This window comes from Ovis aries, chromosome 1 (assembly GCF_016772045.2).
Source record: "Ovis aries strain OAR_USU_Benz2616 breed Rambouillet chromosome 1, ARS-UI_Ramb_v3.0, whole genome shotgun sequence".
Taxonomy (NCBI): Eukaryota; Metazoa; Chordata; class Mammalia; order Artiodactyla; family Bovidae; genus Ovis; species Ovis aries.
In genome coordinates this window covers 227,814,670-227,833,375 of record NC_056054.1, presented here as the reverse complement: position 1 = coordinate 227,833,375, position 18,706 = coordinate 227,814,670, and the positions used below count along the sequence as shown (strand labels likewise).

At 38.8% G+C, this 18,706-nt stretch overlaps 1 protein-coding gene across 5 annotated transcripts in view; it reads right to left on the bottom strand.

The window, feature by feature from the left end:
- Positions 1-18,706, bottom strand: part of IFT80 (intraflagellar transport 80) — a 130,662-nt gene that overhangs the window by 53,908 nt on the left and 58,048 nt on the right. For 4 of the 5 annotated variants that reach the window (XM_060405278.1, XM_060405276.1, XM_060405273.1 and 1 more), the window contains one exon: positions 6,203-6,382. The exons of the other annotated variant lie outside the window; for it this stretch is intronic. In XM_060405278.1, the coding sequence (XP_060261261.1) occupies positions 6,203-6,382 (180 nt within the window). The remainder of the gene's footprint in view (positions 1-6,202; positions 6,383-18,706) is intronic. 5 annotated transcript variants of the gene reach the window in all.

The window sequence follows — 18,706 nt, the reverse complement described above, 5'->3', positions numbered from 1 at the left end:
GTTGCCAAATTAACCACGCTTTTACTTCAGTGCTAAAACAAAGAATCCTCAGGATGTTCCTGGCCAGCTGGGCTTTTGTTATGGACCTTGTAGTCACAGTGTGCTTTTTCCTTCACCCATTCTCCAAACTGTTTTCATTCCAGCTGCCCTGTATTCCCTTCATCATTATAAATTGGGAAGGTGATGGGGAGGAGGAGAATAATTAAAACTCATGTTTATTTAGTTTTCCAGACCAAAGAGTTAGATGAGTTGGATGAGTCTAGGTTATCATCTTTTAGAGGGGATGGGTTTGCTTTCCAAAGCAAATGGAATAGCTGCATTAGTTAAGTAGAGCACTTCTGAATTATACGTATACATGAATAAGGGTAAGCATTAATATGTGTTGTGACTAGACTGTAAAGGGGTTAGTGATTTCCACCTACTGGTATTCACATCCTTATGTAAGTCTCTCCACTTGTGTGTGAATTAGACCTCATAGCTCACTTCTAATGATCAGAAAAAGGCTAAAATGATGAGATGACACTTCTAAGTTGAGGTTATAAAGAACTCTGATTTATGTTTCACTCACACGCTCTGTGCCCTTCACAACTGCTCTCACAAAGCTGCCAGGTTGTGAGCTGCCCAGTGGAGAGGCTACATGTAAGGAACTGAGGGAGGCCTCCAGACAATTGCCAACAAGAAACTGAGGCCCTCAGTTCAACGGCCCTTGAAAAATGGAAGCCTGCCAACAACCATATTGGTGAGCTTGGAAGCAAGTCCTCTCCAGTTGAGGATGCTTCAGGTGCTACTAAAAACCCTGGCCAACACCTTAATTGCAGCCTTGTGAGAAACTCTGTGTCAGAAGATTTACTAAGCCATGCCTGGATTCTTGACCCAAAGAAACTAAGAGAAAATAAATATTGCTGTTTTAAACCACTAAGTTTATTTATTAGGCAGTCATCAATAACAAATAGTTATAGTTGCTAAGCAGCTAAAAGATAGACTATATGGATAGCTGTTGGTTTCTGTCTGCCCAGAATCAAATGCTATCTTTTCTAGTAATTATGCCTTGGTTTTCCTTTGGGGAACCATACCCATTATTCTAAGTGACTAAGTGGTTTTGATGGGGTTGATTCCATTCCCTCCAACTCCCAGCTAAATATACTTGACCCAGACTTGGCCCATGAAATCCAATGCTGAGACTTCTGCTGAAATTACTAGGGGGCTAGAGGGAAAAGCACTCTTTCTGTTGGGCTTGAAGTTGGTAGAATGTAAGCCAAAGGAGACACAGCCTTTGTACAAATGAAGCCAATACAGAAAAAAGGAGAGTACAGGAAGAGAAAGTGATGGATGGAAGTCCAGTTGACCTTATTTAAGCCTCTGGATCCAATAACACCTCATCAGTCTATCTCTTGAATTCACATGGACCAATAAATTTCTTTTGTTTCTTTATTCTTTACCTTCATTTAATCAATCTGAGATAAATTTATGAAAAAAAAATTTCAACATATTAATCCAGAAGGTCCCATGAGAACAGGAACCAAATCTGTCTTATTCAAAACTGTATCACCCATTGCCTAGCTCAAGGCATTGCAAGTAGGTTACCAAATGAGTAAATGAAACTGTTGTTAAAAAAAAAAGTCTTTATCTTTTAGTTGTATATATTGAAATTTTTGCAGTTGAAATGATATCTAAATTTTCTTCAAAATAATTGGGGCAGGGGAAAAGTACATATGGACATGAATGTGGCAGGCTTGATCATGGGCAGAGGGTTGTTGCGGCTGGGAAATGAGTACAAAGAGATTCATTATATTATTGTCTCTATTTTGGGGTGTTTTAAATTCTCTATAAGTTTAAAATTTTTTAAATAAGAAAGTAGAATAAAGAAAACATATAAGTTACCTAATTATTATCACTAATGACCCTACTGTTCAAATTTTAAAATCTGGATACTCAGCCTAAAGAATACTCGAACAGACCCAGTTAAGAAATCACAAGGTATGTTTTCAAATTTTTATAGTTATTACAATCATCTAAATTCTGAATACTGAAGATAGAGGCAACTGATAAGGACACCAGAAAGAAAGGGAAGAAGGTAGAGCTCCCGTTACTTTGGCAGCTGGTTTGCCATGAACATATCATCTTTGGCGACTCCTCCTACCTTTCATCAACTAACTTTTAAAATATTTGTCAAGCTCTTATTACATGTGAGGCACTGGGCTAGGCACCATAGGGAGATAAAGATGAGTGAAATATAGTACCATGCCCTTAAGAAGCTTCAGTTCAGTTCAGTTCAGTCACTCAGTCATGTCTGGCTCTTTGCAACGCCATGAACCACAGCACGCCAGGCCTCCCTGTCCATCACCAACTGCCAGAGTTCACTCAAACTCACATCCACAGAGTTGGTGATGCCATCCAGCCATCTCATCCTCTGTTGTCCCCTTCTCCTCCTGCCCCTAATCCCTCCCAGCATCAAAGTCTTTTCCAATGAGTCAACTTTCCGCATCAGGTGGCCAAAGTACTGGAGTTTCAGCTTCAGCATCAGTCCTTCCAATGAACACCCAGGGCCGATCTCTTTTAAGATGGACTGGTTGGATCTCCCTGCAGTCCAAGGGACTCTCAAGAGTCCTCTCCAACACCACAGTTCAAAAGCATCAATTCTTCGGTGCTCAGCTTTCTTCACAGTCCGACTCTCACATCCATACGCAACCACTGGAAAAACCATAGCCTTGACTAGATGGACCTTTGTTGGCAAAGTAATATCTCTGCTTTTCAATATGCTATCTAGGTTGGTCATACTTTCCTTCCAAGGAGTAAGCGTCTTTTAATTTCATGGCTGCAGTCACCATCTGCAGTGATTTTGTAGCCCCCAAAATAAACTCTGACACTGTTTCCACTGTTAACCCATCTATTTCCCATGAAGAGGAGCTAAAAAGCCTCTTGATGAAAGTGAAAGAGGAAAAAGTTGGCTTAAAGCTCAACATTCAGAAAACTAAGATCATGGCATCCAGTCTCATCACTTCATGGGAAATAGATGGGGAAACAGTGGAAACAGGGTCAGACTTTATTTTGGGGGGCTCCAAAATCACTGCAGATGGTGACTGCAGCCATGAAATTAAAAGATGCTTACTCCTTGGAAGAAAAGTTATGACCAACCTACATAGATATTCAAAAGCAAAGACATTACTTTGCCGACTAAGGTCCGTCTAGTAAGGCTATGGTTTTTCCTGTGGTCATGTATGGATGTAAGAGTTGGACTGTGAAGAAAGCTGAGCGCCGAAGAATTGATGCTTTTGAACTGTGGTGTTGGAGAAGACTCTTGAGAGTCCCTTGGACTGCAAGGAGATCCAACCAGTCCATTCTGAAGGAGATCAACCCTGGGATTTCTTTGGAAGGAATGATGCTGGGGCTGAAGCTCCAGTACTTTGGCCACCTCATGCGAAGAGTTGACTCATTGGAAAAGACTCTGATGCTGGGAGGGATTGGGGGCAGGAGGAGAAGGGGACAACAGAGGATGAGATGGCCGGATGGCATCACGGACTCAATGGACGTGAGTCTGAGTGAACTCCGGGAGATGGTGATGGACAGGGAGGCCTGATGTGCTGCGATTCACGGGTCACAAAGAGTCGGACATGATTGAGTGACTGAACTGAACTGAACTGAACTGATGAGACCAGATGCCATGATCTTAGTTTTCTGAATGTTGAGCTTTAAGCCAACTTTTTCACTCTTCTCTTTCACTTTCATCAAGAGGCTTTTAGTTCCTCTTCACTTTCTACCTAGGTGGTGTCATCTGCATATCTGAGGTTATTGATATTTCTTCTGGCAATCTTGATTCCAGCTTGTGCTTCTTCCAGCCCAGAGTTTCTCATGATGTACTCTGCATATAAGTTATATAAGCAGGGTGACAATATACAGCCTTGATGTACTCCTTTTCCTATTTGGAACCAGTCTGTTGTTCCATGTCCAGTTCTAACTGTTGCTTCCTGACCTTGCCTTGAGAACCCCATGAACAGTATTAAAAGGCAAAATGGTAGGATACTGAAAGGGGAACTCCCCAGGTTGGTAGGTGCCCAATATGCTACTGAAGATCAGTGGAGAAATAACTCCAGAAAGAATGAAGGGATGGAGCCAAAGAAAAAACAATACCCAGTTGTGGATGTGACCGGTGATAGAAGCAAGGTCCGATGCTGTAAAGAGCAATGTTGCATAGGAACCTGGAATGTCAGGTCCATGAATCAAGGCAAATTGGAAGTGGTCAAATAGGAGATGGCAAGAGTGAATGTCAACATTCTAGGAATCAGCGAACTAAAATGGACTGGAATGGGTGAATTTAACTCAGATGACCATTGTATCTACTACTGCTGGCAGAAATCCCTTAGAAGAAATGGAGCAGCCATCGTGGTCCACAAAAGAGTCTGAAATGCAGTACTTGGATGCAATCTCAAAAATGACAGAATGATCTCTGTTCGTTTCCAAGGCAAACCATCCAATATCACCATAATCTAAGCCTACAACCCAACCAGTAACACTGAAGAAGCTGAAGTTGAACGGTTCTATGAAGACCAACAAGACCTTTTAGAACTAATACCCAAAAAAGATGTCCTTTTCATTATAGGGGACTGGAATGCAAAAGTAGGAAGTCAGGACACATGTGGAGTAACAGGCAAATTTGGCCTTGGAGTACAGAATGAAGTAGGGCAAAGAACACACTGGTCATAGCAAACACCCTCTTCCAACAACACATGAGAAGACTCTACATCTTCTGGTGATGGACATCACCAGATGGTCAACACCGAAATCAGACTGATTATATTCTTTGCAGCCAAAGATGGAGAAGCTCTATACAGTCAGCAAAAACAAGACCAGGAGCTGACTGTGGCTCAGATCATAACTCTTTATTGCCAAATTCAGACTCAAATTAAACAAAGTGGGAAAAACCACTAGACCATTCAGGTATGACCTAAATCAAATCCCTTATGATTATATAATGGAAGTGAGAAATAGATTTAAGGGACTAGATCTGATAGACAGAGTGACTGATGAACTATGAACGGAGGTTCGTGACATTGTATAGGAGACAGGGATCAAGACCATCCCCATGGAAAAGAAATACAAAAAAGCAAAATGGCTGTCTAGGGAGGCCTTACAAATGGCTGTGAAAAGAAGAGAACGTGAATGTGAAATCGTTCAGTTGTGTCCGACTCTTTGTGACCCCGTGGACGGTAGCCCACCAGGCTCCTCCATCCACGGGATTCTCCAGGCAAGAATACGGAAGTGGGTTGGCATTTCCTTCTCCAGGGGATCTTCCCGACCCAGAGACTGAACCCAGGTCTCCCACATTGCAGGCAGAAGCTTTAACCTCTGAGGCACCAGGAGAGCCTGATACTGAACCACTGGCTAAAATCCATGAGCCTTATTCTTCCACCACGGAAATCAAGACTGGACAAAGTGCTGCTCTGAACTTAGAAGGGGACAAATTTACTCTTTTCCATCCCATCTGGACACACATCAGAATCCTCTGGAGCTCAAAAACACAAAACTGGCCATTCTCCCCCACCCCTAACTACCAAAATAGAATTCCTGTTTAAGAGGGAGTGGGCTGTAGTTTAAAGAGATGTGTATGGATTTTGTTGAGAATTGCGGATTGAGTCATTCATTAGTTCACACTAAGAACTTTGCCAGGTATTTCACATATGTTATTCTGTGTTTTATGACTGAATTCAGACATAGAATTCAGAAAAGAAGAGAAGAGAAAAGCAAAGGAGAAAAGGAAAGATATAAGCATCTGAATGCAGAGTTCCAAAGAATAGCAAGGAGAGACAAGAAAGCCTTCCTCAGCAATCAATGCAAAGAAATAGAGGAAAACAACAGAATGGAAAAGACTAGAGATCTCTTCAAGAAAATTAGAGATACCAAGGGAACATTTCATGCTCTATACTAATGTTATAATTAGTATCTTTCTAATATGACTGAATTTTAATAAACATGATTTAAATATAATCAGTTCAGTTCAGTCACTCAGTTATGTCCAACTCTTTGCGACCCATGAACTGTAGCACCAGACTTCCCTGTTCATCACCAACCCCTGGAGCTTGCTCAAACTCATGTCCCTCAAGTCAATGACACCATAATAAACAAAGATAATTCCATATTCTGTATTGTAAACTGAGTATGTTGTGGGGAGGAAGCAGATTTAATCAACTATGAAACATAATCATACCTGCATGGTCCTTCTTTTAGTTAATGTTACTTGAAAATTCTTCCACTCCCAGCGTTGCTCCACCACATGTGCAAAAACAACGTGTCCATTTCCACAGGCTCCAGCAATCTGGGTGCCATCAATTGACCATGCAATATTAAATATGCTACCAGTGTTGGGTTTTTCTAAAGCATATGACCACTGGGAAGAAAGAACATAACAGAATCAATTTATTTTAAAATAGTTTAAAGAAGTTTTAAATTGGGCATATGTTAAGATAGTAAGATGATTTTTTAAAAGAACATGTCTTTATTGCAGAATTAATAAGGAATATTTTTCTTAATAAAATGATAGTGTACTGAGTGGAAGATAAACACATGATTTTTTTTTCTAAGTACATAGTAGAATACATGATGTGATAAGAGTATAAAATCTCTTAAGAACTGTAGAACACTGACACCATTTCGATTTGCATCATTTGATTCACTTTTAAGCAGTTAATACTCAATGGGTAAATACAAACATTCCAGAGGGAAAAAAATAAAGACATCTTACTATTAATTCATAAGGATTTCTACAGTCCCTACACCTAAAATTTTACTACAGTATTTTAGTAATTGTCATATTGAAACTAAACACACAATGTGACTAAAGCATCTCTAATACATACCTTAAACCATGAAAATACAAGTAAATAGATTTTTCCTTTTTTTATTCACAGTGCAGTATGACATTTTATAGAATCTGTTTGAGAAAGCAATCTAGCAAAATCAATAAGCATCAACTGGATGAAACTCTTGTGCGTGTCAGTGTGAATAAGATAGTAAGAAAAAAAAACTTTTACAAAAATGATATTATATGCATTTTCTTTCATTCTTCAGATGAAATATACACTTACTGAAAGGATGATTTGGCTAAATTTACTTATACTTTCTTTCGATTCTTCCACTCTTACTATGATTTTAAAAATACCCAAAAACCAACCACCCAGAAAAATCTTACTAACTTAATATTAGTTTCAGGTGTGCAACATAGAGATTCAAAGTTTTTATAAGTTATATTCCGTTTAAAATTTCTATAAAATGCTGGCTGCATTCCCTTTGTCATTTGTGCTTTTAAAGAGATTCAAAGCTCTAAGTATCTTTTCTTCTCCAAATAAGCCATGGAACACTGGATGCATATTTGCATTTCTAACCATGAGAAAGAAACTAGGCAGTCTCTCTGGATGTAATTTACTGATGCTAGCAGCAGCAGCAGCAGCAGCAACAGCAAGAACCCTGAAGATTAACCCTCTCACTTATGCTTATCTCTTTCTTTGATAACTACCCCTTCTTTGAAGGCAGTGTTATTCAAAATGTGCTCAAGCCAGCACCATCTATATCATCTGTCATCTTGTTAGAAATGCCAATTATATGCTCTATATCATCCTATTGAATCTAAGAGGCAAGAGGACCAAGAAACTTTTTCTTGTTGTTAGTCTATTCTTTAAAATACAGTTGATTTGCAATGCTGTGTTAATTTCTACTGTACAGCAAAGTGATTCAGTTATACATATACACTCTATTTTTAATATTCATTTTGATTATGGTTTATCATGGCATACTGAATATAGTTCTCCGTGCTATACAGTAGGACCTTCTTGTTTATCCATTCTAAATGTAATAGTTTGCAGCTGTCAGCTCCAAACTCCCGGTTCTTCCCTCTCCCCTCTCCCCACATTTGGCAACCACAAGCTGGTTCTCTGTCTGTGAACCTGCTTCTGTTTCGTAGATATGTTCATTTGTGCCGTATTTTAGATTCCACATATAAATGATATCATACAGTATTTGTCTTTCCTTCCTGACTTACTTCACTTAGTATAATAATCTCTAGTTGCATCCATGTTTCTGCAAATGGCATTATTTTGCTCATTTTTATGGCTGAGTAGTAGTCCATTGGAGAAGGCAATGGCACCCCACTCCAGTACTCTTGCCTGGAAAATCCATGGACGGAGGAGCCTGGTGGGCTGCCGCCTATGGGGTCACACAGAGTCGGACACGATTAAAGTGACTTAGCAGCAGCAGCAGCAGTAGTATTCCATTGTGTATATAGATAGACATATAGATGATAGATAGATAAACACATCTTTATCCATTCTTATGTCAATGGACATTACGTTCGTTCAGGAAACTTTTAACGAGCACTTCAAGAATCTTAAGCATTGTAAAGTTAGGACACTGGTTCTGAACTCTGGTTGTACATTAGAATTATCTGGGAAGCTTTAAAAAAAAAAAAAACCAAAACCCAGAAATGCAACCAACTAAACCTAGAATTTGGGTGGAGCCTGGGTATGTTCTTAAAAGTTCTCTAGGTGATTTTAATGTAGAGACACTATTCTAAAAGAAAAGCAAAACCCATGATTTCCTTTAAGACTATCATTAGCTGCTGGCTCACTGTTAATACCATGACAATTCATTTGCTAACGCTTGAGAAAATTACATGACCTTTGCTTTATCCTCTAAACTAGCTTCTCTTTGTTATATATCTATTTTTTTACATTCATCAAGCTTTTTCTTTGAAACGTCTTATTAGAATTTCAAATAAAGTATATTAGGAAGAGTAATATAAAGCAGTGGTTCTCAAACTTTAATGTATTATTATAGAATTACTTAGAGTCCACAGAGTTGCAGAGTCAGACACGACTGAGCAACTGAACTGAACTGAAGAGGGATTGTTAAAATAAATTCCTGAGCTCCACCCCAGTCTCTCTGATTTAGTAGATCTAGGGTGAAGCCAAAGTACTTGCATTCTAACAAGTTCACAGGTGGTGTTAAAGCTTCTGGTCCAGCAACCACACTTTGAGAATGGCTGGTATAATGAACACTCATTACTCAGCTTCCACTTAGCAACTAATGGGTAATTCTTATCTCATGTGTACCACCATCATGGCCCAGATCTTTCTGAGCAATCCCTGATATCATTTATAATTTCATCATGAAGAATGTCAGTATATATCACTAAAAACATAAATTTTTAAAAATCCAACCTCAATATCATTATTAAACCTGAAAACAATGAACAATAACTCCTTAATATTATCAAAGTACCTAGTCACTGTTCAAATTTTTCCAGTTGTCCTTTTTTGCCTTCAGTTTGCTGGAATCGAGATGCAAATAAAGTATAATCATTTTGATTGGTTGAGAAGTCTGTTAGACTTCTTTTGATCTATGTTCCCCTTACACATGTTCTTTCCCCTTGCAATTTTCTGTGGCTGAAGAAACTGGGTCATGTCCTGTAGGCTTGAATTTACCATCTGCATTCTTGTGGGGTTAACATGTTACTCTGTCCTCTTTATTTCCTGTTAATTGATAGTTAGATCTAGAGTCTTGATCAGATTCAAGTTTGATTTTTTGGCAAGAAAACTTCATAAGTGATGTTGTGTTCTTCCAGCAGGAAGCATTTAATGTCTAAATGTCTTTTTATGTTAGTCAGAAATGATGATCATTGCCTAGGTGAACTAATTCATGTGCAGTTGCAAAATGGCAATATTACAATCCTTCTTGGGATTCCCTGGTAATTTACAATCTTTCTTCACTTACTAACTGTAATAGTTCTACAAAAAGAAACATCTCCTCAACTATTTGGTTACCTTGGGATATAGTTCATATATCAAAGCACAGAATAAATTCCTGACTATTTCCCATTAATTATTAGTTTTCAAAAATACAAATTTGAATAGTGACTGGATAATTAAGAAATTACTATTAATTGTTTTTAGGCTTAACAACGGTATTGAGTTATGTTAAAAAGTCTTTGTGCTAGACTTTCAGTCTAACTTTCAGCTAAATATCTACTGAAAAATTTAGTGATGAAATGATATGTCAAGGATTTGCTCAAAAATGAGCCAGTAGGTGATGGTATGATGAGGCAAGAATCAACCATTAGGTAATAATTGTTAGGTAATGGGTGAAGTCGCTCAGTTGTGTCCAACTCTTTGCGACCCAGTGGACTGTAGCCCACCAGGCTCCTCCATCCATGGGATTCTCCAGGCAAGAATACTGGAGTGTGTTGCGATTTCCTTCTCCAGGGGATCTTCCCGACCCAGGGATCGAACCCAGATCTCCTGCATTGTAGGCAGACACTTTAACCTCTGAGCCACCAGGGAAGCAGACATTTATTACACTAGTTGGTTCCCCTGTAACCTCCAAATGGTAACTAAGAAATCTGATTGCTTAGTATCATGAACTCATTAATTTTAACGTTTGATGTGTTTCAATCAATATAATGCTCCAATTAGCTCAGTATTAACCAGTGGGATTCTCTTTCAGTTAGTCTTTAGACTATTTGACAATATCCTGTAGTCTTTGATCACTTTCCTTACTTGATACAAGGACAAAATGTTCCAGACTCATTTTTATATTTCCTGCCCCACACCTGGCATTCATCTTTTCTTCAGTGAGTCATGGTTCACTTTATGGAAATGTGGAAAATGGTACTGAAAAAACCCCCACAAATGCTAAGGGTGTCTACTGTTACTGAGTTGATCATTTAAGTCTTTTCTAGGCCTTTAAAACAGACAGCACTAGGGCATTTTTTCAATAACTCAAACTTAAACTTCCAATTCAAAGCCAGGAAATTAATGTAGGATTTCTGTTTACCCTCTCCAATCTTACCTCCATATCTCCTTTCACTTGGCCAAAAACCCCAGTTAAGAGCATCAATGTAAGTAAATACTCAGGATAACAATATCAATACCACAAAGCAAACAGTTACAAATGAGCTTTAAAATTTCTTTTTTCATTCTTTTGCCCTTAAATTTCCATTTAAAAAAATTTAAATTTATTGAGATAATTTCACTTATGAAATTCTCCCTTTTAAAGTAGAGAATTCAGTGGTTTTTTAGTGTAGTCACAGTTGTAACCATTACCACTACTAACTTCAGAACATGTTTATCACCACAAAAAGAAACCCATACCCATTAGCAGACATTCCCATCCATGCCACCGCCCCCGCCCCCACCCCAAGCTCTGGCAACCACTAATCAACTTTCATTTTCTATTCTGGCCATTTCATGTAAATGAAATAATACACTATGTGATCTTTTATGATTGGCTTATTTCTCTTAACATAATATTTTTAATGTTCATCCATGTTGTAGCATGTATCAGTATTTCATTACTTCTTATTGCCAAGTAATATTGTCTTGTATTGCATGGATATATCATGTTTTGTTTCTCCATTCATAATTTGAGAGGCATTTGAGTTTTTCAGCTTTGTTTACTATTATGAATAATGATCCTATGAATATTTATGTATAGGTTACTTTGTGAATATGTTTTAATTTCTCTTGGGCACATAACTAGGAATGGAATTGCAGTGTCTATGGTAACTGTATGTTTACTTTAACATTTTAAGGGACTGCCAAAATGTTTTCCAATGTGGTAGGATAATTTTCTGTTATGTCTCCACTGTAAGCACAAGGAACAGAAAATCACATCATTTAGTCACTTGAACTAGCTCCTCCCTAGGTAGGTATACAACTGACAGTACACAATTCAGTTCAGTTCAGTTCAGTCGCTCAGCCGTGTCCGACTCTTTGCGACCCCATGAATCGCAGCACGCCGGGCCTCCCTGTCCATCACCATCTCCCAGAGTTCACTCAGACTCACGTCCATCGAGTCCGTGATGCCATCCAGCCATCTCATCCTCGGTCGTCCCCTTCTCCTCCTGCACACAATTAGTATCACTTTTTTTTCCCCTTACTTTGGGTTTAGGAATTGCTTTCTAAAAATTTAACTTTGTTTTATAATTATGCAACATATTTACATGGATTCAAAGTTCAATTTACCAAAAAATATATTTTAAAAAATGTATAATCAAGGAAGTCCAACCTCTATCCCTTTCCCCTCGCCCATTCTCTCGATATAGATAACTATTTTATGTTTTACCCTGTTTTCCTTCATAAGTGTGCATGTGCAGAGTCATGTGTGTGTGTGCATGCACATGCACTGCTGCTGCTAATTCGCTTCAGTTGTGTCTGACTCTGTGCGACCCCATAGACGGCAGCCCACCAGGCTTCTCTGTCCCTGGGATTCTCCAGGCAAGAACACTGGAGTGGGTTGCCATTTCCTTCTCCAATGCGTGAAAGTGAAGAGTGAAAGTGAAGTCGCTCAGTCGTGTCCGACTCTTCGAAACCCCATGGGCTGCATCCTTCCAGGCTCCTCCATCCATGGGATTTTCCAGGCAAGAGTACTGGAGTGGGGTGCCATTGCCTTCTCCAACATGCACTAGCATTTATCTATGAAAGGGGTAGAAGTGGTGGTACAAATATGTCCAATATTAAGACACGATCTATTGTAATATAATATATGGATATATACCTTCTTTTACAGCTACTGATAGTATGATCAATATGTTTTTGTTTAATATATGTTTAATACACAATATGTTTAATATACTCTGTATATGCATACATGTGAGTTTTGGATTGTTAATCTGAACCTAATTCCCCCATAAACTCCTTAAAACACTAATGGGAATAACATTCCTTGAGTTCTTGCATGTTTATACCAGTATGCTTATGGACCTTTATACTAAAAGACAGAATAGCTGTAGTATCCTATGTTAACCATTGTACAGTGACACTATTTAAGCCTGATGGCATTCCGAGTTTCCTCCCTTTATGAGTGATTTGCTCTTTTCCTTGTATGTCACAGGACTTTGTTTCTTCTTTAAAGTCCTAGAGTTATATTAGCGTATACCTGGGTGTTGGCCACCTGGGTAGTTGTCCTGGGTATATCGGGTATGCCTTTTCAATATCAAATTCAAATCTCTTATGTTTGAGGAAATCTTTCTTGAATAGTGGCTTTCAGTATTTTTCTGTTCATTGCTTTGGGTCTCTCCTTTAAAGATGCTTATTATATACATAGGCATATTTATATAATTTACATCAAACTTCCTCTATCTTCTGTATCACTTCCTATCAAACTTCATATCTCTTTTGCAATTTCCTTGCTTCCATTTCACATTCTATTTATCTTAAGGTACCATCCACCTTGTTCATTTGCTCTTATATTCCTTCTGGTCTTCACTGCTGTAATAATTTTTCCTTTTTAAAATAACTCCCTCCTAAGTTCTGTCACCTCTCCTTAAAAATCTCGCATTTTCCCATCACCTCATTTCCTACTTTTCCTAGTTCTGATTTACATGATTATTTCATAGCTTTTGTTATGTTTTTAATATCCTTCAACTTCTTCTGAATTAATTGGTTGCAGTGCTTGTCTCTTTATGGCATGCTTTCGTTGTCTTTGGTAACATTATGATTTGACTGTGGCCCTGATCTGCTCATTTTCAAGTGAAAAGGGTTTTCCTGTACACTCATGGGAGGGAGGAATGTCCCAGCAGGATAGCTCTAGAGCTCTCTCTTCTGTTGTTTTCTTGCAGTGATTGAAAAAAAAAAAAAAAAGAGCCTCCAGTTTTTGAGATGGGCATTCTCTGCTTCTTCCCCAATTTTATCTGGATCCATTCTCATCTTTGCTCAATTGTCTCTGTTGTAATCAAACTGAATTTTCATCTCAGCAATTTCTGTAGCACAGGGCTTTGCACCAAGAGGAAGCTTGACTTGTTAGTTTCAAGAGTACATTAGACCCAGACATTTCCAGCACTGCCAGATCCTGTCATGATCCCTCAGCACTTAGAATTGGATTCCACGGAACTGTCTTTCCCGTTTCAGCTGCTGTTCTCAGATTGGCCTGTCTTACTTACAGGCCTTTGTTGGTGATTTGGGAATTCTTTTTTTATGATCTTAGAAGCCTGATACCACATTTACCTATCAGTGATACTTTTGAGAAGCACTTGACCATACTGGTGAGGTTTTCTATCTTTTTCAGAATTCCAAGCAATAAATCGTAGCTAACATGGTTTTCTTAGAATACAGAATATGAAAACATAAACATAAACTACTTTTGACTTGGCTAAGTGAAAATAATTTATTTAAAAAAACAGTATGAATGAGTAAAAAACAGAAGAAAAATGATAGAAATAGTAGTTATTGTAAAAGAAGTTTATGGAATAATCTGCATTCACAATAACTCATCCAAGTGAAACACCAATGCTATTTTGAGCTGTCTATGAAGAAGCACTATGCCACTGAACAAGAACACACAGTCAGCTGCTGTCACGCTTTTGAGAGATTTAGCAATAAACAAGCTTACTTTGTTTTGCTGCACTTTACTTTCTTGCTCATTGTAGATGTTGTATTTTTCAAAAATTAAAGGTTTGTGGCAACCCTGTGCTTAGCAAGTCTATCAAGCAACAGTTTTCCAATAACGTTTGCCCATCTCATGTCTGTCACATTTTGGTGTTTCTAGCAATATTTCAAATTTTTAAATTATTATGGTATTTGTTACATTGGTCAATGATCAGTGATTTTTGATGCTACCATTGTAACTGAGGATGTGGTGGAAATAGCAAGAGAACCAGAATTATAACTGGAGCCTGAAGATGTGTCTGAATTACTACAATTTCATAATTAGAGTTTAATGGATGAAGAGTTGCTTCTTCTGAATGAGCAAAGAAAGTGGTTTTCTGAGGTGGAATCTACTTCTAGGGAAGATGCTGTGAAGATTATAGAAATCAGAATAAAGGGTTTAGAATATAAAATGAACTTGTTTAATGAGGCAGTGGCAGGGTTTAAGAGGATTAACTCCAATTTTGAAAGAATTTCTACTGTGGGTAAAATGCTATCAAATAGCACTGCATGCTACAAATTGTTTGTGACGGAAGAGTCAATTAATTCTTATTTTTCAAAATTGCAACAGCCACCCCAGCCTTCAGCAACCACCACCCTCGTTAATCAGCAGGCATCAACACTGAGGCAAGACCCTTCACCAGCAAAAAAATTACGACCACTGAAGGCTTAGATGATGGTTAGCAGTTTTTTTAATCAACCAATTATTATTTAACTAATTATTTTTTAATTAAGATATGCACATAGTTTTTTCAAAAATATAATGCTCTTACGTACTTAATAGACTATAGTATAGTATAAACATAACTTTTATATGCACTGGGAAACCAAAAAGCGCATGTGACTCCTTTTATTGTGATATTTGCTTTATTGTGATGGTCTAGAACCAAACTTGAAATATCGCTAGCAATATCTCTGAGGCATGCCTGTATTTTTTGTCTAAATGCAGTCAGTCTTGAAAAGTTGTGAGGCTAGCCAGTTTAGTTTTGTCTTGGGCAAATATCACTGGCACCTCCCCAAATAGCCAGGACCTTGATAGTATTCTATGGCTAGCTCCAAATTCTCCCCATTAAAACCCATTTCCCTGGTAATAGTATCCATGCCTCTCTTTTCACACTCTCATCCAAAATCTGCTCTCAGCTAACCAAATTACTCAGAAAAGATCCTGATAATAATAAGTTCAGTGTATTACTCCCATGAAACTATTTCAAGAAATAACAAACTGTTAAAGCAAACCAATAAAGCTAATAGGAGAAAGTTTGTCATTAATAAAGAGGGGGTGAAAACCTTCCCCAAACACCACCCACATAACTCACTGCTAAGACTGGCTTTGTACCACAGTTATAAAGGTGGTTTTCTAGTATTGCCGTAACAAATTACCATGAACGCTGAGGCTTGAAACAACACAGCTTTATTATCTTACAGGTTCATAGTTCATAAATCCCACACAGATTTCACTAAACTAAGATAAAAGATCCTGAACTCCTTACTGCCAAATTCAGACTTAAATGGAAGAAAGTAGGGAAAACAACTAGACCATTCAGGTATGACCTCAATCAAATCCCTTATGATAATAAGGTGGAAGTGAGAAACAGATTTAAGGGACTAGATCTGATAGATAGAGTGCCTGATGAACTATGGATGGAGGTTCATGACATTGTACAGGAGACAGGAATCAATACCATCCCCATGGAAAAGAAATGCAAAAAAGCAAAATGGCTGTCTGAGGAGGCCTTACAAATAGCTGTGAAAAGAAGAGAAGCGAAAAGCAAAGGAGAAAAGGAAAGATATAAGCATCTGAATGCAGAGTTCCAAAGAATAGCAATGAGAGATAAGAAAGCCTTCTTCAGCGATCAATGCAAAGAAACAGGGAAAAACAGCAGAATGGGAAAGACTAGAGATCTCTTCAAGAAAATCAGCGATATCAAGGGAACATTTCATGCAAAGATGGGCTCGATAAAGGACAGAAATGGTATGGACCTACCAGAAGCAGAAGATATTAAGAAGAGGTGGCAAGAATACACAGAACTGTACAAAAAGATCTTCAAGACCAAGATAATCACAGTGGTGTGATCACTCACCTAGAGCCAGACATCCTGGAATGTGAAGTCAAATGGGCCTTAGAAAGTATCAACTACGAACAAAGCTAGTGGAGGTGACGGAATTCCAGTTGAGCTATTTCAAATCCTCAAAGATGATGCTGTGAAAGTGCTGCACTCAATATGCCAGCAAATTTGGAAAACTCAGCAGTGGCCACAGGACTGGAAAATGTCGGTTTTCCTTCCAATCCCAAAGAAAGGCAATGCCAAAGAATGCTCAAACTACCACACAATTGCACTCATCTCACACACTAGTAAAGTAATGCTCAAAATTCTCCAAGCCAGGCTTCAGCAGTACGTGAACCGGGAACTCCCTGATGTTCAAGCTGGTTTTAGAAAAGGCAGAGGAACCAGAGATCAAATTGCCAACATCCAATGGATCATGGAAAAAGCAAGAGAGTTCCAGAGAAACATCTATTTCTGCTTTATTGACTATGCCAAAGCCTTTGACTGTGTGGATCACAATAAACTGTGGAAAATTCTTCAAGAGATGGGAATACAGACCACCTGACCTGCCTCTTGAGAAACTTATATGCAGGTCAGGAAGCAACAGTCAGAACTGGACATGGAACAACAGACTGGTTCCAAATAGGAAAAGGAGTACGTCAAGGCTGTATATTGTCACCCTGCTTATTTAACTTCTATGCAGAGTAAATCATGAGAAACGCTGGGCTGGAAGAAGCACAAGCTGGAATCAAGACTGCTGGGAGAAATCTCAATAACCTCAGCTATGCAGATGACACCACCCTTATGGCAGAAAGTGAAGAGGAACTAAAAAGCCTCTTGATGAAAGTGAAAGAGGAGAGTGAAAAAGTTGGCTTAAAGTTCAACATTCAGAAAATGAAGATCATGGCATCTGGTCCCATCACTTCATGGGAAATAGATGGGAAACAGTGGAAACAGTGTCAGACTTTATTTTTTGGGGCTCCAAAATCACTGCAGATGGTGACTGCAGCCATGAAATTAAAAGACGCTTACTCCTTGGAAGAAAAGTTATGACCAACCTAGACAGCATATTCAAAAGCAGAGACATTACTTTGCTGACTAAGGTCCGACTAGTCAAGGCTATGGTTTTTCCAGTGGTTGCGTACGGATGTGAGAGTTGGACTGTGAAGAAAGCTGAGCGCTGAAGAATTGGAGCTTTTGAACTGTGGTGTTGGAGAAGATTCTTGAGAGTCCCTTGGACTGCAAGGAGATCCAACCAGTCCATTCTGAAGGAGATCAGCCCTGGGTGTTCTTTGGAAAGAATGATGCTAAAGCTGAAACTCCAGTACTATGGCCACCTCATGCGAAGAGCTGACTCATTGGAAAAGACCCTGATGCTAGGAGGGATTGGGGGCAGGAGGAGAAGGGGATGACAGAGGATGAGATGGCTGGATGGCATAACTGACTCGATGGACGTGAGTCTGAGTGAACTCCAGGAGTTGGTGATGGACAGGGAGGCCTGGCCTCCTGCGATTCATGGCGTTGCAAAGAGTCGGACACAACTGAGCGACTGAACTGAACTGAACTGAACTGAAGATAAAAGAGGTGTTGGCAAGGCTGCGTTCCTTTTTGGAGGCTTTGGGGTAGGATCCATTTCCTTGATCATTCAGGATGTTAGCAGAATTCAGTTTCCTACATTTAGTTGTAGGACTAGATTCCCCATTCCCAAACTGAAAGTTCTAGAGGCCACCTGCATTCCTTGCCTGTGGTCCCCTTCCTCCTTCTTTAAAGCCAGCAACAGAGATTGAGTTGCTCTCACTTTGAATGTCTCCTCCTCCTTGAAACACTTACACAGCCAGGAAAGAGTCTCAGCTTTAAAGTAGTCGTATGATTAGTTTGTGTCAACCTGAGTAATCCAGGATGGTGTTACAGGTAAAGGTCCATTATTTGTATCTGCAAAGTCCCTTTTGCCATTTAAGGTAACATTCAGAGGTTCTCAGGATTAGGGCATGGGCCATTTTTGGGAACCCCATTATCTGGCCTACCACAAAATTATAGCAATCAATTTGGGGATTTTAAGTAACACTCAGAGGTTCTCAGGATTAGGGCATGGGCATTTTTGGGAACCCCATTATCTGGCCTACCACAAAATTATAGCAATCAATTTGGGGATTTTAAAAGCTTGTTAATTTTTTCCCTAAAGGTTCAAATATAAGCATAAACACATGTAACAATATTTTTAACACTTTTAAAAAGTAGTTTGTGGTCTGTGGT